General features: G+C 43.5%; 1 protein-coding gene across 3 annotated transcripts in view; it reads right to left on the reverse strand.

Moving 5' to 3' along the window:
* The window catches only part of wdr19 (WD repeat domain 19), a 207,555-nt gene that overhangs the window by 61,145 nt on the left and 123,484 nt on the right, over window positions 1-22,926 (reverse strand). For all 3 annotated transcript variants that reach the window (XM_070870424.1, XM_070870419.1, XM_070870426.1), the window contains one exon: window positions 17,784-17,866. In XM_070870424.1, coding sequence (XP_070726525.1) covers window positions 17,784-17,866 — 83 coding nt within the window. The remainder of the gene's footprint in view (window positions 1-17,783; window positions 17,867-22,926) is intronic.

Genomic DNA, 22,926 nt, shown 5'->3' on the forward strand with positions numbered 1-22,926 from the left:
GAAGGCTGCGCTGGCACACTGGAGGCAGTGTCGTACAGGTTGCCCCTCAGCGACATCAACCGAAAACACAGCTTCAGTTTCCACATGTACGCTGATGACACTCAGCTCTACCTCACCACCACTTCTCTCGACCCTCCACTGTCTCCAAATTATCAGACTGCTTGTCCGACATCCATTACTGGATGAGCAGAAATTTCCTCCAATGAAATATTGGGAAGACCAAATCCATTGTCAGCCACATATTCCATTCCCCAGCCACCGACTCCATCCCTCTCCCTAGCATCTGTCTGAGGCTAAACCAGATCATTCACAACATTGGTTTCATATTTGAACCTGAAATGAACTTCGACCATATATCCACGCCATAACTAAAGTCCGCCTATTTCCACCTCCACAACATCGCCTGACTCCGCTCCTGCCTCAGCTCTGATGCTGAATCCCTCATTCACGCTTGTTACATGTAGACTTGACTATTCCAACGCACTCCTGGGTGGCCTACCACATTCTACACTCCGTAAACTTGAGGTCGGCCAAAACTCTGCTGCATGTGTCTTAACTGGAACCAAGCCCCCTCATCCCATCACTCCTATGCTCGCAGACCTACATTGGCTCTTGGTTAAGCAGCCCCTCTGAGATAACTGTGCTCCTCTAATTCTGGCCTCTTGAGCTTCCCTAATTTAAATCGCTCAACCATTGGTGGTCGTGCCTTTAGATGCCAAAGCCCTAAGCTTTGGAATTCCCTCCCTGAACCTTTCCGCCTGTCTACCTCTCTTTCCTCCTTTAAGACGCTACTTAAAACCTATCTCTTTGACCAAGCTTTTGGTCATCTGCCCTAATAGCTCCTTATGTGGTTTGGTGTCAAATTTTGTTTTATAATGCTCCTGTGAAGCGCCTTGAGACATTTTACTACATTAAAGGTTCTATATAAATACAAGTCGTTGCTGCTGTTATTGTAATAAAGGCTAACATACCAATTGCTTTCCGAATTGCGTGCTGAATCTGCACGTTAACTTTCTGTGATTCGTGTACAAGGACACCCAGGTCCCTCTGAATACCAATATTTCCCAATCTCTCACCCTTTAAAAATATTCTGCTTTTCTATTTTTCCTACCAAAGTGGATAACTTCACACTTCTCCACATTATATTCCATCTGCCATGTTCTTGCTCACTCATTTAACCTATCTATATCCCTTTGCAGCATTTTTATGGCCTCCTCACAGCTTACTTTCCCACCTAACTTTGTATCGTGAGCAAACTTGGATACATTACAAAAGCAAAATACTTTGAAAAAATGATCATATCCTCTGCCCCCATTTTTTCCAAATGGCAGCTGTTGATGATTCTGCTATTCCCATTTACACCACGTCTAGACCCATCTTTTGTTCTTTTACTTGTCCCATTATCATCTCGATTTGCTTTGCACCATCATCCCTTTTGCTTTTTTAAATCTCTGCTGCCTTTCACCCTATCATAGAACTTCGCTTTTGTTCTTTCCTCCCTCCCCACTTTCCGTGCCTCTGTGTAAGGTTACTAATCTTCAGGAAATAAAACAGACCATAAACGAAAAAATTGATTGATACAAGGTTTGGAATTAAACTGGACAATTAAGAACACCCTGTGAACAGGAACCAAAAACTGACTTTATGCATAACAACAATGGAATGTTACGTGAAGCCCCGAACTTGATTGACCAGGGTGGGGAAACAGCCGTTTGGAGACATCGAGTCTGTAACAACAAAGAACCCCCCACAAGGTGCAAATTTTTGGGCTAACAGCATTTCAGCATATGGAAATATCTTTTGTATCGTCAGCTCCGCACACAAATCAGGAGCAATTCAACCTCATCACCAAACAGTTAAACGGATCAATAATCCAATTTTGTCACAGTGGGAAACGTATTCAAAACCTGGATATAAATATATGGACACAGACATGCAAGAAGAGCAGAGAACACAGGAAGAAAGCAGAAGCAGGAGGAAATACACAAAAAGAAACAGCATGCAGGCATGGAAGAAAAAGAAACAGCAAGAAGCTGCAGTTAACTGCCAGAAGAACCACGAACCTACAATAGCTACAGCCAGGAATGGTGATTGTATGTCTTAAGTCAATTTCTCTCGGCAGTCTAGTCCTGTAGTTTTTAGTCGGTTTTTGTTGCGTAATAAAACGAACATTGGGTTAAGCCTAACATTTTGTATGACGTGTTGTCCTTTTCCCACTATAGGTTCCGAGGTCTAAGAATCAGAGTAGAGTGAAAAAACAAACATCCTACATCTGTACATGCTTAAAACCTGTTATATCTCTAACTTTTTTCAGTTCTGACGAAAGGTCATTGACCTGAAACATTAACTGTTTCTCTCTCCACAAATGCTGCCTGACCGGCTGAGTAATTCGAGCATTTTCTGTTGGACACATTATACTCAATCCCTTCATCTAAGTCATCAATATAAATTGTAAATAACTGAAACCCAAGTATTGATCCTTGCGGTACCCCACTAGTTACAGCCTACCGATCTGAAAATGACCCGGTTATTCCTACTCTGTTTTCTGTCCGTTAATCAATCCTCAATTCATGCTAATATATTACCCCCAATCCCACAAGCCCTCATTTTATGTAATAACCTCTTATCACATGCTCTTTGAAAATCCAAACACACCGCATCCACTGGTTCCCCCTTATCTACTCTGTTAGTTACAACCTCAAAAAATTCTAACAAATTTGTCAAACACGATTTCCCTTTCATAAATCCATGTTGACTCTGCCCAATCATATTAAGCTTTTCTAAGTGCCCTATTACCACGCGCAAATAATACATTCTAGCATCTGTTTGTTTTTTCTCTCCCTCCTTTCTTGAATGGGGGGGGGGGGGCGGGGGGAGGTTACATTTAAACCTTCCAATCCACAGGAACCGTTCTTGAATCTAGAGAATTATGGAGGAACAAAACTAATGCATCCACTATCTCTGTAGCCACCTCTTTTAAAACCCTAGGATGTAGGCCATCAGGTCCAGGAGATTTGTCGACTTTTAGTCCCATTAATTTCTCCAGTGCTATTTCTTTACTAATACTCATTTCTTTAAGTTCCTCATTTTCACTGGACCCTTGGTTCCCCACTATTTCCGGAATGTTTTTTGTGTCTACTACCATGAAGACAGCTACATAATATTTACATATCTGCCATTTCCTTACTCCCAATTATAATTTCTCCTGTCTCTGCCTCTAAAGGACTCACATTTACTTTCACTAATCTTTTCCTTTTTACATACCTATAGAAGCTTTTACAATCTGTTTTTATGTCTCTTGCTAGTTTACTCTCACATTCTTCTTTTCTCTTTATCAATGTCTTGGTCATCCTTTGCTGAATTTTAAAATCCTCCCAATCCTCAAGCTTATCACTCTTTTTGGCAACACTTTAATTTATTACTACAGGCAACTCTTGATTATCCGCACACGGATCCAACGGGAAACCATTGTAACAGGATTTAAAATTTCGGCCTGAGAAGGCACCGGGCCGGTGCGTTCGGAGTCCTTTCGGCCGGGGAAGGCATTGGGCCGGTGCGTTCGGAGTCCTTTCGGCAGGGGAAGGCATCGGGTTTTAACTTTATAATGCCAATCGCTCCAACAGAGAAATCGTTTACCCGGCATAGCCCAATTCCCGAGGGACCCGGATAATCGAGAGTTGCCTGTATTTTTAACTTCTCTTATTAGCCACGGTTGGACCACTTTTGCCATGGGGTTTTTAATCCTTAGGGGTCTGTGTATTCATTATGAATTATGAATTCATTATTTAAGTGTTTGCCATTGCTTATCAAACTCAATATAAAATTCTATCATATTATGATCAGTCTTCCCAGAGGCTCCTTTAAGACAATGTTATTAATTAACCCTTTCTCACTGCACAATATTTGATCTAAAATAGCCTGTTCTCAATTTGGCTCTGACATACTGATCTAGAAAACTATCTTGAATACATTCCGTGAACTCTTCCTCCTCACAATTACCGCAAATTTGGTCTGCCCAGTCTATATGAAAATGAAAGTCCCCCATGATTACTGTATTACCCTTGTACAGACCCCTTTAATTTCCTGATTTATACTCTGCCCGACACTACAACTACTGTTAGGGGGGGCTATAAACTACTCCCATCAGTGTTTTCTTAGCTCTACCCAAACTGATTCTATATCTTGATTTTCCAAGCTAAGATCCTTTCTACTGTTTTAATCCCATCCTTTATCAGGGCTTCCCATTCCCGCCCCCCTCCTTTTCCTAACCTTGGTCATTCTACAACCACGTCGCCATACTGGCTATTAGATCAATCCCATTTATTTCTATCTGTGCTATTAATTCAGTGATTTTGTTGCGAATGATTCACGCATTCAGATATAATGTCTTTAGCTTTAACTCATGTTTGTAGCCCAAAGGCAGTTTCCATAAACAAACTTGAGTCTCGAATGAACTGAAACCTGTGGCCTGATATGTTCAGTGTATGGGGTAGCATGCCCAGGTTTAACAATTAACCCCAAGAGGTCCCGCGCAGGCTACTTGCCGGCTTTTCAAAGGAAATAACCGCGCATGTGTGAAAATTTGAATGGGCTGTGCAACCAGTTAAAATGACCGCGTACGAAAAAAATTACAGGGAACATTGCCCCAATCCTGCCTTATTATGTTTGATGTGCACCAGATTCTCCTACCCTTTCCAGACAGAGCAAAATATTATGTTGGTAGACCAATGTGTACAGACTAAAACTTGTTAGAATTATTTATAAGTTAACTGACGCATAGAAGCAAAGCGATACAGCAAGGTGCTAAAACTTGCATACTGTTTAGAAGAATTATAAAAAACAATGAAATTAGAATCCATCCTTAAGGGATTTTATACACTTTCTTTACAATATGGTTTTTACGAAATTTGATAAGTATCTGTACTATAGGAGACTTTCTATTGTAATTAGCTATTTTAAAACACTAAGAAGTAAAGACAGAAATGTCCTTCTTGTCACTGGGACCATATCATTTGAGAACAAATTGTGATTATTGTCAGGCTCACTAATCCTTTAAGTAAACAAAATCTCTTTTTTTTCCTCTTGTTCTCCCCATACAGGATTAATCAAGCTGCACACCTCTAATATGTTGGGTGATCTACTCCCAGGCTTCCACCATTGTTGCACTTTAGCTAGGCACCAGGAGCTGCACAACAGCAGCCTTGGGACTCCCCTTTCTCCCCGCTAGGAGGTCCCCACCCGTTGCTCTATACTTTCTCATTTGAAGCATAGCTGAAATTGGGAACTGAGTGGAGGAACCCAACTTTAATGTCACTATGTGTAATTATTGCACAAATTAAATAATTAGCTTGTAATCAATGTGTGCCATTAAGAAATATAGGGGGCAAAATTCGGCTCAGTAGCTCCTGTTTTTCGGGTGCTACAAAGCCCCTTAAGGTTCTAAAATGGCGTCTGCAGCGCACACTTCTGACGTGAAGTGCGCAGGACGCCATATTGGTAAAGGGGTTAGCGCGCATGCACCTAACATCTGCTGGCAGCATGCAGAACAGACACATTATCACGTCAATAATTTGATGTCAAGGCTGTCATTTTGAAGCTCTATTCTCCAACCTATGCCCTTTGTTAACCTCACACTGCTGAACATGACATTAAGCAATATGAAGGACCCCATACCAGTATTATTTAAAGGAATAATCAACTACTTACAGGTTAGTTGCTGGTTTATTTCTTCTGGCTTTTATTGTAATTCTACAAGTTTTTGGTGCTTTCTATAGTTGGTTAAAGTTTCAATAGTGTATAGGGAGTGGTGTTGCAGGTGAAGTACTTTTTGCTGACTTAAAAGTTTCTGCACAGGCCAGTTGCTCCCAGACATGGATGGACTAGTAGGCCTTCCGCTTTGCATTGAGCATGACTGGGAGAATCAAGAGAGGCCACGCAAAGCATAAGAAGTTGATAGAAGAGGGAGGAAGAGGAGGGGCAGAATGGCTCTCAGCAGGAGGCCATATCCACAGAGGGTGTTTTGGGAGCAATTCTCCAACCTGAACTTGAGCCACGACCAATGTTTGAGACGTTTGCGCTTCACAAAAAAGATCATCACTGAAATCTGCCACCTGCTGCAGCCACAGCTCCAACCTCAGAGCAGGGCAAGCACCACATTGCCTGTGGCTGTCAAGGTGACTGTGGCTCTGAACATTTATGTACTGGCTTTTTCAAAGCTGCTGCTGGAGATATAAACATCTCTCAGTTTGCAGTAAACTGCTGCATATAGGAGATCACTGAGGCTCTATATGCAAAGCAAGATAACTTCATTTCATTCCCTTTAGCCAGAGAGAAGCAGGCAGAGTGAACTCAAGAGTTATATATTCCAGTGAGAAGGAAATACTTTTAGAGCAGGGAGGACCATCCATGGCTAACTAAGGAAGTAAAGGATATCAAATTGAAAACAAAGGCATACAATGTTGTTAAGATTAGTGGTAGGCTAGAGGATTGGGAAATTTTTAGAAACCAACAAAGGACAATTAAAAAAAATAAAGAGAAGATGTATTATGAGAGTAAACTAGCAAGAAATATAAAAACAGATATAAGAGCTTCTGCAGGTATATAAAAAGGAAGAGGGTAGCTAAAGTAAACATTGGTCCCTTGGAGGATGAGACTGGGGAATTAATAATGGAGAACAAAGAAATAGCAGAGACTTTGATATTTTGTATCATTTTTCATGGTAGAAGACACTAAAAACATCTCAATAATAGATAAGGGGCTAGGTAACTTAAAACAATCACTATTACTAAAGAAAAAGTACTCGGTAAAATAATGGGACTAAAAGTGGGCAACTCCCCTGGATCTGATGGCCTGCATCCTAAGGTCTTAAAAGAAGTGGCTGCAGAGATAGTGGATGCATTGGTTGTAATCTACCAAAATTCCCTTGTGTCTGGAGAGATCCCAGAGGATTGGAAAACCGCAGATGCAACACCCCATTTAAAAAAGGAGGTAGAAAGTAGGAAACTATAGACCAGTTAGCCTATCATCTGACGTTGGGAAAATGCTGGAGTCCATTATTAAGGAAACAGTAGCAGGACATTTGGAAAATCATAATGCAGTCAAGCAGAGTCAGCATGGTTTTATGAAAGGGAAATCATATTTGACAAATTTGCTGGGGCTCTTTGAGGATGTAATGAGCAAAGTGGATAAGGGGGAACCAGTGGATGTGGTGTAAGGTGCCACATAAAAGGTTACTGCATAAGATAAGAGCTCATGGGGTTGGGAGTAATATATTAACATGGAAAGAGGATTGGGTAATTAACAGAAAGCTTAGAGTCGGGATAAATGGGTCATTTTCCAGTTGGCAAACGGTAACTAATGGGATGCCACAGGGATCGGTGCTGGGGTCTCAACTATTTACAATCTATATTAATGACTTGGATGAAGGAACCGAGTGTAATGTACCCAAGTTTGCTGATGATACTGTTGGAGCGGATTTTTGGACATATACTTGATTGTATACGGGACCAAACATTTGTTTTATTTTCCCCTTTAAATGAATTTTGTAAGGGACAATACTGATGCATTATGCTTTAAACAGTTAGACTTTAAGGTAGGCTGGCCTTGAGTTAATGGAGATATGAAAGTGAGATAATGAACACTGGAAAGTTAAGTGCTGAGTATATTTGTTTATACGGTGTCAAAAGCCTGCACTTGTTTATACTGCCCTGTCACAATGCAGGATGGGTTATATCAAAAGCTTAGCCTTCGATAGTCAAAGCTTTGTAGTGCTAAAGCATGTGTTGTAAAGTGACGTAATTTGTAAGATAAAAGAACTTCACTGCAGATACCAATTTGAGAAGATGGTTCAAAGACAGGGGTCTTTAACACTTCTCCCAAAGCTTTGTCTCCGATTTAATAAACCTCTCTTTATATATTATACAGTCTCGGAAATATTTTTGCACAACAAAATGGCGTAGTCGGCAGGATACTGTCTGATCAGACGTGATCACTTAAGACAGTATCTGGAATCTGGTGTAAGAGACTGAAAAGAGAGGTGTACGGGCACGACGGGATAGTGTATAAGATACGAGTAAACAGATAGCGGGAAGAGGCTGACTAACCAGTTTGATTTTTCCCTTTAGTAAATAAGGTCGGTGCGGAAGGGAACTGATCGATCCAACCTAGAGCCGAAAACTCCGGTAGTAAGGAAACACGCTAGCTTTGTTGCGAAGACAAAGGGTCTCCACAGAGTAGTCGTGGCCGTGAGTATTGCAGAAACAAAGGGAAACGTCCGAGACTGGCGAACATGGAAAGTAAGGAAGGGAATGTAAAACGCGGGCTGCCCGGGTCATTAATTAATTCCTATCATTAATTGTAACTTGCGTAATTACGTAATGCCATAAAAAAGCTGATAGTGACTATCTTAAGTGACATATGGACCCAGACATAAGCTTTGTTGAATGAAGAGAGACTTTTGTGAGTGTCTATTTTGAATGAAGAGAGTACTCGAGTAATTTTGACTGTGGAATGAATGAAAGCCTGTTTGGGAAGGTGTGGAGTTGCCTGCCTGTTTTAGCTCCACCCACTCTTTCCAAACAGAGTGAAATGTTTTCTAACCCTTCGTAGTGTTGTCCTGTATGTGGGAAGTTTAAGAAACTGTGAACCTTATGGTATTACATTTTAAGTTAGAAACGAAGGTGTGGATATATTCGGATGATAAGTTACGGAGCTAGGAAATGCAAAAAGGATAGGTTTGTTGAGTAAAAGATAAAAATACATGGTCCCGGTAGTTAAAAAAAAAGAATTTGACACGCTCACTTACTTGTCGAAAGAAAACATGCAATTGGGTTGAAAGACATAAATTTAGTCTAGGAATGAGATAAAGAATGCCTTTTAAAACGCTCCCATTTTCCTTTGTATAAAACCTTGACACGAAAGCTTCTAGCTCAGTAAAAAAAAAAGTTTTAAATTTAGAAACACTTCAGGGATCAGGTCAAACTCCTGGGCGAGTGGTGAGCTATCTGTGAAGGTGTAAAAGGGACTTTTGAAAAAGGCTAAAACAGTAAGCTTTAGCAGTTTGGAAAAGAAAAAGATACAGCAGGAAAAGGTCTCTGCCACGGGAACAGGAGGAGGGCAGAAAAGGGGGACTTACCATAATACCCTATAAGACCTGAAGCTAGAACAGCGGTTGTAGAAATAGTAAAAGGGCTAGTGGAAAAGGGTATCTTAAAAGAAACAGTTAGCACCACTAACTCCTCAAAAAGGCCCAGGTAGGGAAATCCCAGGTCCTGTACCTAGGGTACTGCCTCTCAAGGGGCTGAAAGAAATGCCCTCGGATAGGAAAAAGGCTGTCAAGGACATGCCTAGACCAGTAACGGTAAGGGGGGTGAGGAAGGTACTGGGCCTCTTTAATTACAGCCGGAACTTTATCCCTGATAAAAGGAGACCTATAGCCTATTACTCTACCACCGGTAAAATTTTAATGGGCCTGCCTGGATTATATTGTGCGCACGTAACGCATCGATGAAAATATTTGGCAATATCTCTCCCCATCCCTTTCCACCACCAATCTCTCCCAAGACTCCCGGTCATGGCCTCTCATCCTGAATGAGACAGGCCATGATGCAACTCCAATAAGATATTCTGTATGCATTCAGGCGCCATTACCTTTTCGTTTCGTAAAAATTAAGCGAGCCTGTGGTGATGACTGGAAACATAATTCTCCACACTAAACACAGATTGGTAGAAATGTTAAACACAGGGAAACTGAGAACCGTATCTAATATGAGACGGGCAAAGTGGGAAGCAGTCCTCTTAACACCCAACAAAGTGGTAACCATAATTAGGGATGTAGGAAACAACCCCGCAGAAGGTATGATGGGTGAAGGGGAACCCCACTTTTGCGAAGAAGTATGTGAGGATATGGAAGAGGATAGAATAAAAGACGCCCCCCTTCAAACCGCAGAACAAACCTTGTTTGTGGACGGTTCACGAAAATACGTAGAAGGACTACCTCGTACCGGATGGGCCGTAGTTAACCAGGATCTAGAGATGGTTGAATCAGGGCGAATTAATGGGGGGTCGTCAGCTCAAGTGGCAGAACTGGTAGCCCTTACCCGGGCACTGGAATTATCGGAAAATAAGATTGTTAATATCTATATGGACAGTAGATATGCATTCGGGGTAGTACACGATTATATGACAGCATGGGGGAGAAGGGGTGTTTGCGATGGATAAAGACATAACTTACTAAATACCAGTTGATATCAGCTGTGAAAAAGATATTGGTTTAATTGAAAAAAAAGAATTTGAAGAGGTAAAAAAACACTCTCCATTGATAATGATTTTAAATGATTAAAATTAAGTCAGTGCCGCTGGGGCCCGAGACGAACAGATAAGTATTGAGAAACTACACCAGGACACTTCTGAGGAAGAAATAGGTATGTGGACAAAGCAGGGCGCAACGCAAGGGAAGGATAACGTTTGGAGACGAAATGAAAAGGTAATGGTGCCTGAATGCATACAGAATATCTTATTGGAGTTGCATCATGGCCTGTCTCATTCAGAATGAGAGGCCATGACCGGGAGTCTTGGGAGAGATTGGTGGTGGAAAGAGATGGGGGGAGATATTGCCAAATATTGCCATCGATGCGTTACATGCGCACAATATAATCCAGGCAGGCCCATTAAAATTAAAATGGGACACCAGCCCCGTCCATGGGGGGCATGGGAACACGTACAAATTGATTTCACAGGTCCTTTGCCCTCATCCCATGGAAAAAGATATTGCCTAGTGATTATAGATCAATTTACCCGGTGGGTGGAAGCTTTCCCCACACGTGATTGCACTGCCTCAACAGTGGCAAGGATATTGATCGAGCAGGTGATTCCCTGATGGGGAGTGCCTCTTCAAATAGATTCCGACCAAGGCATCCACTTCACCGGAAAAAAAAAAATTGCAATAACAATATGCCAGCTGATGGGCATAAAACAAAATTTCCACATCCCCTACCACCAGCAGAGTTCTGGAATGGTAGAGCGCATGAACCGTACCCTTAAGAACGCCCTGGCAAAGGCCATGCAAACGTCAGGTAAAACATGGACAGAAGTATTACCCATTATATTGATGAAGTTAAGAGCCACGACAAACCGGACAACCGGATTAACTCCTTATGAACTAATGACAGGAAGGGCGATGCAATTACCAGAGAACATCATAACGGGGGGGGCCGATGTAGGCCCATTAAAAGACAAAATAAAACGGTATGTTTTGGAACTAAGTACTCAATTAAAAGGAATGCATAAATTAGTTAGGGACAATCAGGAAGAAAGAGACGCGGAAGCAGAGCTTACAAAGCTCCCTGAAGTCCCGTTGGCGGGAAGTCGCGTTATGGTAAGGGTCCTCCAGGGAAAACCGGGGTTTGCCTCAAAAATGGATAGGACCGTATGAGGTTATAATCAGCAGGGACACTTGTGCCTGCATCGATGTTAAAGGGAACGGACAATGGAAGCATCGGACCCAGCTTAAGGTTTTTGAACCAGCCGTTTAGCACACGTATTAGTTGTTGTTGTTTGTCTATTTACAGATTGACAGCGAGAGATTCTTCAAGCAAGCCATTTGGCCATTTTGCCTTTGACTATTTGTTAATTATAGAGTAATAAGATGAAACTATATATTGCGATCGGTGCGATTATCATAGTTCGTGTTAGGTCCGGCCTGCTAGCTAGACCGAAACGAGAGTTACATGTGAATACCTTTTTGGACATGTCTTATGTTTATGCGCAAAATGAGAACTTTTCCAGTTGCTGGGTATGTTCGCACATCCCCATACATAGCAAAGGAGGCATCCCTTTGAGGTCAATCTCCCTTAATATTTCGGAAGTAGCAGAGTGGGTAATGCGACAAAACGGTACAGGGGAAGTAAATGATACTTGGAACCAGAGTGGGAATAAAGAAACGTGGAGATCGGGGGGTTACCTTTTGGATGCATTTGACGGATGGTACCAGCCGGAATGCAATAGGTCGGTACGACCCCCGTTCCTGGTTTTGACCAACACCTCAGGAGTTGGAAGGCCCACCGCTGACATTTGTTTCACTAGAGACCTGACTGGTGAGGAAACAGGTTTTGTAGCAGGATATAGCAATTGTACGCAATACTTTAACCTCACCAGGTGGAACATAATAGCCAGCGAAACAACAAACCAGGGGTTCTTTGAAATAGAGGGTTTGAAGAATTAGACAAGTAGCCAGGACTGGGACCCTAAGATTAGGTGGCGACGGGGGCTGAGAGAGAGAGATTGGGATTGAATCTAACAGCATACAATGGCACTTATTTTGTGTGCGGGCATAAGGCCTACCCCTGGTTGCCTCAGAACTGGAGGGGGTCCTGTTATTTGGGATATGTGGTCCCTTTTGTCAGACGGGTATGTACTTTAGCAGAAGTACAGACACCAGGTCGACTAAGACGAGATCTTGCCCCGGTAGAGAGGCTATTTGGGGTCATGATGCTCCCATTCGGGATAGGACGCACCATGGATGAATTACGTAACCTAGAGAGGGTACTGGAACAGATAGTTAACGACACTGCTGAAGCAATAGAGGGCATAACGGCTGAAATGGTAGCCATACGCACAATGTGCCTTAATTGGAGCTGAATGTTGCACTTACATTCCCGATAATTCAGAAAACATAACCAACCTCGCTGATCACATAAGAAGGGAGGTAAAGAAGTTATCCACGACAGCAGGAGGATCTGGCTGGTTTGACTGGCTGTTAGGGGGATCCTGGGGGTCCTATCTTATGCACGGAGTAATCATTCTAGTTGTAATAATAATTACTTGCTGTCTGATTATCGGGTGTTTTAATATCTGCTGTAAAGTTATGATGGCTCGACTGATGCCAGTAGCCAATGTAATCGCCGAAGAAGAAGCACATCTGATGGAAATACCTGAAGACACCAAGGATGAAGAAACAGACGACAATGACACCGACCACTATCTTTGAAGGGTAGCCTAGAGCTACAGGCAAGGTGGACATACGGAATATCAGGGAAGTAACATACCCAAAAGGACGAATATATGCTACTATCATTGTGGTCATCTGGATTTCGTAAACATCCTCCAGGACCAAAAGGGGGAATATTGTTGGAGCGGATTTTTGGACATATACTTGATTGTATACGGGACCAAACATTTGTTTTACTTTCCCCTTTAAATGAATTTTGTAAGGGACAATACTGATGCATTATGCTTTAAACAATTAGACTTTAAGGTAGGCTGGCCTTGAGTTAATGGAGATATGAAAGTGAGATAATGAACACTGGAAAGTTAAGTGCTGGGTATGTTTGTTTATACCGGTGTCAAAAGCCTGCACTTGTTTATACTGCCCTGTCACAATGCAGGATGGGTTATATCAAAAGCTTAGCCTTCGATAGTCAAAGCTTTGTAGTGCTAAAGCATGTGTTGTAAAGTGACGTAATTTGTAAGATAAAAGAACTTCACTGCAGATACCAATTTGAGAAGATGGTTCAAAGACAGGGGTCTTTAACACTTCTCCCAAAGCTTTGTCTCCGATTTAATAAACCTCTCTTTATATATTATACAGTCTCGGAAATATTTTTCCACAACAATACAAAGGTGAGTAGGAAAGCAAGTTGTGAGGACGGCACAAATAATCTGCAAAGGGATATAGACAGGCTAGGTGAATGGGCAAACATTTGGCAGATGGAATATAATGTGGGAAAGTGTGAGCTTATCCAGGAAAAATAAAAAAGCAAATTATTATTTAAATGGAGAGACTGCAAAATGCTGCAATACAGAGGGACCTGTGGGCTGTTGTGCATGAAACATTGCCTTTATTGGAAGGGGGATGGAGTATAAAAGCAGGGAAGTCCTGCTACAACTGTACAGGGTATTGGTGAGGCCACACCTATAGTACTATGTATAGTTTTGATCTCCTTATTTTAGGAGTGATATATTTGCATTGGGGGCCGTTCAGAGAAGTTCACTAGGTTGATTCCTGAGATGAAGGGGTTGACTTATGAAGAAAGGTTGAGCAGGTTGGGCCCACACTCATTGGAGTCTTTAAGAATGTGAAGTGATTTTATTGAAACATATAAGATACTGAGGGGGCTCGACAAGGTAGGTACAGAAAGGATATTTCCACTTGTAGGGGAATCTAGAACTGGGGGCATAATTTAAGAATAAGGGGTCGCCCATTTAGAACAGAGATGAGGAGGAATTTCTTCTCTCAAAGGGTTGCAAATCTATGGAATTCTCTGCCCAGAGAACTGTGGAGGCTGGGTCATTGAATACATTTAATGTGGAGATAGACAAATTTTTGAACGATAAAGGAGTCAAGGGTTATGGGGAGCAGGCAGGGAAGTGGAGCTGAGTCCATGATCAGATCAGCCATGATCTTATTAAATGGCAGAACAGGCTCGAGGGGCCAAATGGTCTGCTCCTACTTCTTATGTACAGGCTTCCCCATGGTGCCATTGACTGCAAGGACATCGCTTTGCGTGCGCCGCTTGCCAACTCTGCCATGTAACGGAAACGAAAGGGATTCCACTCCCTCAATGTGCAGCTGATGTGTGACCACAGACAGCGCATCATGTAGGTCAATGCCTGATATCCTGGTAGCAATTATGATGCATTCATTCTGCAGCAGTCCTCTGTGCCAGCTGTTGTTCAACCACCATGGCAAACCAAAGGGTGGCTACTCGGCGACAAGAGTTATCTGCTGAGGACATGGCTCATGACTCCAGTGTACAACCCACGCACATATGCGCATCAGTCATACGATGAGAGCAATGATGCTACAAGAAATCTGATAGAGCAGACCATTGGCGTCCTGAAATAACGATTCCACTGCCTGGATTGCTCTGAAAGAGCCCTGCAATACTCGGCTGAGCGGCTCTCGAGATTTGTCGTGGTATGATGCATGCTGCACAATCTGCCATCATGTGGGAAGTGTCCTCGTCACCATCTATCATTTCCCCATTCACCCACAGTCTCACACTCATTACCTGTCACTCTTACATTGTCCTCTTCCCCTTGGTTGTCATTTTCCAAAATTCCATAGATTCTAGAACGGTACCCGCAGATTGGAAGGTAGCTAATGTAACCCTGCTATTTAAGAAAGGAGCAAGAGAGAAAATGGGAACTACAGACCAGTTAGCCTGACATCAGCAGTAGGGAAAATGCTAGAATCTATTATTAAGAACGTGGTAACAGAGCACTTGGAAAATAATAATAGGATTGGGCAGTCAACATGGATTTATGAAAGGGAAATCATGCGTGACAAATCTGTTAAGAGTTTTTTGAGGTTGTAATTAGTAGAATAGATAAGGTGGAACCAGTGGATGTAGCGTATTTGGATTTTCAGAAAGCATTCAATAAGATGCCACACAAGAGGTTATTGAACAAAATTAGGGCTCATGGGATTGGGGGGGATATACTAGCATGAATTGAGGATTGGTTAACGGACAGAAAACTGAGAGCAGGAATAAATGTGTCATTTTCGGGTTGGCAGGCTGTAACTAGTTGGGTACCGCAAGAATGTGTCTTGGGCCCCAGCTATTCACAATCTATATCAATGACATAGATGAGGGAACCAAATGTAATATATCCACGTTGGCTGATGATACAAGGCAAGGTGGGAATGTAAGATGTGAGGAGGATACAAAGAGACTTCAAGGGGATATAGCAAGGCTAAGTGTGTGGGTAAGAACATGGCAAATAGAATATAATGTGTAGAAATGTGAAGTTAACTACTTTGGTAGGTAAAATAGCAAAGCAAAGTATTTTTTAAATGGTGAGAGATTGGGAAATGTTGGTGTTGAAAGAGACCTGGGTGTCCTTGTACACGAATCACTGAAAGTTAACATGCAGGTACAGCAAGCAATGGTATGCTGGCCTTTATTACAAGAGGATTTGATTTAAGAGTAAAGACGTCTTACTGCAATTATATAGGGTGAGACGCACCTGGAGTATTGTGTACAGTTTTGGTTTCCTTACCTAAGGAAGGATATACTTGCCATTGAGGGAGTGCAATGAAGGTTCACCAGATTCCTGGGATGGGGGGATTGTCCTATGAGGAGAGATTGAGCCGACTAGGCCAATATTCTCTAGAGTTTAGAAGAATGAGAGGTGATCTCATTGAAACATACAAAATTCTTACAGGGCTTGACAGTGTAGATGCAGGGGGGGGGGGGGGGGGAGAGATGTTTCCTCTAGTTAAGGAGTCTCGAACCAGGGGTCATAGTTTCAGAATAAGGGGCCAGCCATTTGGGACTGAGATGAGGAGAAACCTCTTCACTCAGAGGGTGGTGAATCTTTGGAATTCTCTCCCGCAGAAGGCTGTGGAGGCTCCGTCTTTGAGTATATTCAAGCAGAGATTGATAGATTTTTGGATATTAAGGGAATCAAGGGATATGGGAATTGTGCAGGAAAGTAGAGTTGAGGTAGAAGATCAGCCATGATCTCATTGAATGGTGAAGCAGGCTCGAGGGGTCGAATGAGCTACTCCTGCTCCTAATTCTTTTGTCCTCTTTGCCGACTACAAAGCGTTTTCTTAAACTCCTCTCCCCTGCCTCCTTCACCCTCACCTCCAACAAGGATGAGATACTCACAGAGTTCTTTGTGACTAAGATTGAGACTATCTTTTCAGTTGCCTCTGCTGCTTCCCTCGCCAAACTTCCTCTAAATGCCCTCGCATCTTTCTTCAGTTTCTCCTATCTCCCCTCATGCCCTCTTTAAAAAAAAAAACACTTGCTGGATCCAGCTGCTCCTGTCTCCTTTTAGCTGCCGGATTTCCTGAGCCCTAGGAAATCCGGCCAGCCAGCAGTAAATTTAAATGGCTGCCAAAATCAGAGGAACAGAGCCTTATTTACATATAATAATCACTGACCCACCTTTCCAGAGCGGTTACTCGGATGCCCCCAATCCGCCTTGGTTAAAACAAAAATAGGCACATTCGGGGTGTGTTGGGGTTGGGTTTTGCACATTGGCAAATTAACAAATTAACACCCACGACCCTCTCCCGGCCATTGTGATGGCCCCCCAAGGGTGTGTACGCCACTGTTGTGCCTTTACAGGTGAAGGTGCCCATTCCATTATTAAAATTGGGATGGAGTTCATGGCAGGTGGACGTTCGACATTGTGGATTTGTATAACCAGATCTCCAATATGTACCACCCCATCTCCTGTGGCATTGTTCAAGACAAGACACAGAGACCCAGGAGCGAGTGTCTGGGACAAAGCAAGTGGCAACTAGCAGGCAAAGTTAGAGAACCAAGGTTAGGGAGCTGGGCCGGAGCCGGTTACAGGTGAAGCAGTGTTGGTGACAATGGGTTCAGGAAGTTGAACAGGTTACAAGGAAAAGTGCAGGTACATCACCTATGAAGCTGTTAGGACTTAACTTTTATTTTCCTATGTTTGCTAGATTACAGTGTAGAGGGAGCTGTCATAATGGTGGAAAAGGAGTTGAATGTTATTCCAACCATCTGATTAATTCGTTTTACACAGTAGAAACATGAAGACACTAATTTAAAAAAAAATCTTCACTTTCTGATTAGTTTAGTGTTTTTGTAGTGAAAAAGAAAATCAGAAAAGGGTACTGATTTTTTTCTCCAAAATGCTTAATTCTTTTTCACAATAAGAAACACTGAATCAATCAGAAAGTTTGTACGTGAGCCTAGAGTCAGCCACGACAGATGCAAACATGGTATTAGACAAAGCTTGTAATGCATAATGTATTTCTTTTAAAAAGAACTTTGATGTATCAGTAAACATTTCCTTACCAATTTTTACAACGGATGTAAACAGATGCTGCTTTGTCATAGTACTGTCCTTTTTCATATAATTGAGCAGCCTCGGAGAATTGCTGTGAGTAAAACATATACATTAACATGATAGAGTGTAGAAAACAAATTATGACATAGTCTGCAATGGTTCTGGATTGCTATTTAAATTGTATTCATATTTAACTTAGTTCTGTGATATTAACAGGGAACTATATTGCAGAAGTACTGGAAATCGCAATTATGCACCACAGGTACGACATTGAAATAATTTTATAGGATTCCTCTGTGGAGTTCTATATTCAAACATTTCACAATGGAAAAAATACTGGTGTGATAGAGGACAAGAAGAGCCCAAATTTTGAAGTCAATGGACTGGCCTGTTAAGAAACTGCTCACAAGATGTGCGCTCCACAACCCCACATCTCCAACAAGCATTTGTTAAAGCACAGACATTAAAGGGAAAAAGGCCTGTAATAAGTCTCTGAAAAGATAAGTCCCAATAGAGCAACAAGCTAGATGGGAAACCCTTTGCCTGGTGCCCCATTCAGAATGTTCGTACCTCTGAAATCAATACTGGGATCCACATAGGAATTTCATAGCAAGGGTTATTTCAGCAATAGATTTTAAACAAAACCACTAATATAAGTACTACCGAACACAATACCATGTCTTGAAACTACATAAGGGCTCTGAGTGCATAGTTTGTGTGACCAAAGTGCATATCGGGAATTCTGGCGCTGACCTTAATGCCCAAATTCTTGATAGGTACTCCTATCACATGAATCTCTGTATTGAGAGTGCTTATTCAAAGAATCTACCCCAAAACTACCTTGCAATTGGCAGCTCAACGGGCTCAATTTTCCCCAAAGCATTTTATTGGCGTACTTGAAGAGTTATGCACGATTTTTTGGGGCCTAAGTATGGCAAAAAAAAAATTCTTAAGTTTCCCCGTTGGATTTGTTCATTTTGGCGTGGCCTAACCTGACCTCTAGTTTTGGGGGCGGAGCCTTAATCTGCGGCAAAAAGATCGGGCTGCCATTGTAAGCAGGGACACAATGCGAGCTGAAGCATAGGCGGAGAGAGGCAGAGCGGGGAGATCGAGGCGGCCTACTTAAGACCCAGCATCGGAGAGGCTCGGGAGTCGGCGAGAGGCGGAGCGGGGAGATCGAGGCGGCCTACTTAAGACCCAGCATCGGAGAGGCTCGGGAGTCGGCGAGAGGCGGAGTGTGGAGATCGAGGCGGCCTACTTAAGATCCAGCATCGGAGAGAGGCGGAGCGGGGAGATCGAGGTGGCCTACTTAAGACCTAGCATCGGAGAGGCTCGGGAGTCGGCGAGAGGCGGAGCGGGGAGATAGAGGCGGCCTACTTAAGATCCAGCATCGGAGAGAGGCGGAGCGGGGAGATCGAGGTGGCCTACTTAAGACCCAGCATCGGAGAGGCTCGGGAGTCGGCGAGAGGCGGAGCGGGGAGATCGAGGCGGCCTACTTAAGGCCCAGCATCGGAGAGGCTCGGGAGTCGGAACGGGGAGATCGAGGTGGCCTACTTAAGGCCCAGCATCGGAGAGGCTCGGGAGTCAGAGCGGGGAGATCGAGGTGGCCTACTTAAGGCCCAGCATCGGAGAGGCTCGGGAGTCGGATCGGGGAGATCGAGGTGGCCTACTTAAGGCCCAGCATCGGAGAGGCTCGGGAGTCGGATCGGGGAGATCGAGGTGGCCTACTTAAGGCCCAGCATCGGAGAGGCTCGGGAGTCGGATCGGGGAGATCGAGGTGGCCTACTTAAGGCCCAGCATCGGAGAGGCTCGGGAGTTGGAGCGGGGAGATCGAGGTGGCCGACTTAAGGCCCAGCATCGGAGAGGCTCGGGAGTCGGAGCGGGGAGATCGAGGTGGCCTACTTAAGGCCCAGCATCGGAGAGGCTCGGGAGTCGGAGCGGGGAGATCGAGGTGGCCTACTTAAGGCCCAGCATCGGAGAGGCTCGGGAGTCGGAGCGGGGAGATCGAGGTGGCCTACTTAAGGCCCAGCATCGGAGAGGCCAGCCGGTGCAGCTGCAGCAGGGAGGCAAAAAACAAGTAGAAAGAAATCGAAAGGTGACATCACAGCCAAGGGGGTAAGTGATTGGCTGGTGATTGGTCAGTAGTTTTTCTTTTTCTTTTCTTTATCAGTAAGTAACATTTTCACATTGTTGTTGCCAAATTAAGTTAATCAAAGGGTTAAGTCATGGTAGGAGAGCTCAGACACGTGTTTTGCTCCTCCTGTACTACGTGGGAAGACAGGGACGCTTCCAGTGTCCCTGAAGACTACGTGTGCGGGAAGTGCATCCGTCTGCAGATCCTGACGGACTGCATTGCGGAACTGGAGCTGCGGGTGGATTCACTCTGGAGCATGCACGATGCTGAGAATGATGTGAATAGCACGTTTAGTGAGTTGGTCTTACCGCAGGAAAAAGGTCCACAGCCAGATAGGGAATGGAAGACCAACAGGAAGAGCAGTGCAAGGATCCCCTGCGGTCATCCCCCTGCAAAACAGATACACTGCTTTGAGTACTGTTGAGGGGGATGACTCATCAGGGGGAGCAGCAGCAGCCAAGTTCATGGCACCATGGCTGGCTCTGCTGCACAGGAGGATCGAAAAAAAAGAGTGGGAGAGCGATAGTGATAGGGGATTCAATTGTAAGGGGAATAGATGGGCGTTTCTGCGGCACCAACAGAGACTCCAGGATGGTATGCTGCCTCTCTGGTGCAAGGGTCAAGGATGTCTCGGAGCGGGTGCAGGACATTCTGAAAAGGGAGGGTGAACAGCCAGTTGTCGTGGTGCATATAGGTACCAACGATATAGGTAAAAAACGGGATGAGGTCCTACGAGACGAATTTAGGGAGCTACGAGTTCAATTAAAAAGTAGGACCTCAAAAGTAGTAATCTCAGGATTGCTACTAGTGCCACGTGCTAGTCAGAGTAGGAATCGCAGGATAGCTCAGATGAATACGTGGCTTGAGCAGTGGTGCAGAAGGAAGGGATTCAAATTCCTGGGGCATTGGAACCGGTTCTGGGGGAGGTGGGACCAGTACAAACCGAACGGTCTGCACCTGGGCAGGACCGGAACCAATGTCCCAGGGGGAGTGTTTGCTAGTGCTGTTGGGGAGGAGTTAAACTAATATGGCAGGGGAATGGGAACCATGCAGGGAAACAGAGGGAAATAAAATGGAGTCAGAAGCAAAAGATAGAAAGGAGAATAGTAAAAGTGGAGGGCAGAGAAACCCAAGGCAAAAAACAAAAAGGGCCATATTACAGCAAAAGTCGAAAGGGGCAAAGTGTGTTACAAAGACAAGCCTGAAGGCTCTGTGCCTCAATGCGAGGAGTATTCGGAATAAGGTGGATGAATTAACTGCGCTGATAGCAGTTAATGGGTATGATGTAATTGGCATCACGGAGATATGGCTCCAGAATGACCAAGGCTGGGAACTCATCATCCAAGGGTATTCAACATTTAGGAAGGATAGACTGAAAGGAAAAGGAGGCAGGGTGGCGTTGCTGGTTAAAGAGGAAATTAATGTAATAGTAAGGAGGGACATTAGCCTGGATGATGTGGAATCGGTATGGGCGGAGCTGCGGAATTCCAAAGGGCAGAAAACGCTAGTGGGAGTTGTGTACAGACCACCAAACAGTAGTAGTGAGGTTGGGGACAGCATCAAACAAGAAATAAGACATGTGTGCAATAAAGGTACAGCAGTTATCATGGGCAACTTTAATCTATATATTGATTGGGCTAACCAAACTGGTAGCAATGCGGTGGAGGAGGATTTCCTGGAGTGTATAAGGGATGGTTTTCTGGACCAATATGTTGAGGAACCAACCAGAGAGGTGGCCATCCTAGACTGGGTAACGTGTAATGAGATGGGACTAATTAGCAATCTTGTTGTGCGAGGCCCCTTGGGGAAGAGTGACCATAACATGGTCGAATTCTTTATTAAGATGGAGAGTGACACAGTTAATTCGGAAACTAGCGTCTGAACTTAAGGAAAGATAACTTCGACGGTATGAGGCGTGAATTGGCAAGAATAGACTGGCAAAGGATACTTAAAGGGTTGACGGTGGATAAGCAATGGCAAACATTTAAAGGTCACATGGATGAACTTCAGCAATTGTACATCCCTGTCTGGAGAAAAATAAAATAGGGAAGGTGGCTAAACTATGGTCAACAAGGGAAATTAAGGATAGTGTTAAAGCCAAGGAAGAGGCTAGAAAAAGCAACAAACCTGAGGACTGGGAGAAATTTAGAATTCAACAGAGGAAGACTAAGGGTTTAATTAAGAGGAGGAAAATAGAGTACGAGAGGAAGCTTGCAGGGAACATAAAAACTGACTGCAAAAGCTTCTTTAAATATGTGAAGAGAAAAAGATTAGTGAAGACAAACGTAGGTCCCTTGCAGTCGGATTCAGGTGAATTTATAATGGGGAACAAAGAAATGGCAGACCAATTGAACAAATACTTCGGTTCTGTTTTCACGAAGGAAGGTACAAATAACCTTCCGATTGTACTAGGGGACAATAGGTCTAGTGAGAAGGAAGTATTGAAGGATATCCTTATTAGGCGGGAAATTGTGTTAGGGAAATTGATGGAATTGAAGGCCGATAAATCCCCTGATAGTCTACATCCCAAAGTACTTAAAGTAAGTGGCCCTAGAAATAGTGGATGCATTGGCGATCATTTTCCAACAGTCTATCAACTCGGGATCAGTTCCTATGGACTGGAGGGTAGCTAATGTAACATCACTTTTTTAAAAAGGGAGAGAGAAAACAGGTAATTATAGACCGGCTAGCCTGACATCAGTAGTGGGGAAAATGTTGAAATCAATCATTAAGGATGAAATAGCAGCGCATTTGGAAAGCAGTGACAGGATTGGTCCAAGTCAGCATGGATTTATGAAAGGGAAATCATGCTTGACGAATGTTCTGGAATTTTTTGAGGATGTACCGAGCAGAGTGGACAAGGGAGAACCAGTGGATGTGGTGTATTTGGACTTTCAAAAGGCTTTTGACAAGGTCCCACACAAGAGATTGGTGTGCAAAATCAAAGCGCATGGTATTGGGGGTAATGTATTGACGTGGATAGAGAACTGGTTGGCAGACAGGAAGCAGAGAGTCGG

This window comes from Pristiophorus japonicus, chromosome 2 (genome assembly GCF_044704955.1).
Source record: "Pristiophorus japonicus isolate sPriJap1 chromosome 2, sPriJap1.hap1, whole genome shotgun sequence".
In the NCBI taxonomy this organism is placed as follows: domain Eukaryota; kingdom Metazoa; phylum Chordata; class Chondrichthyes; family Pristiophoridae; genus Pristiophorus; species Pristiophorus japonicus.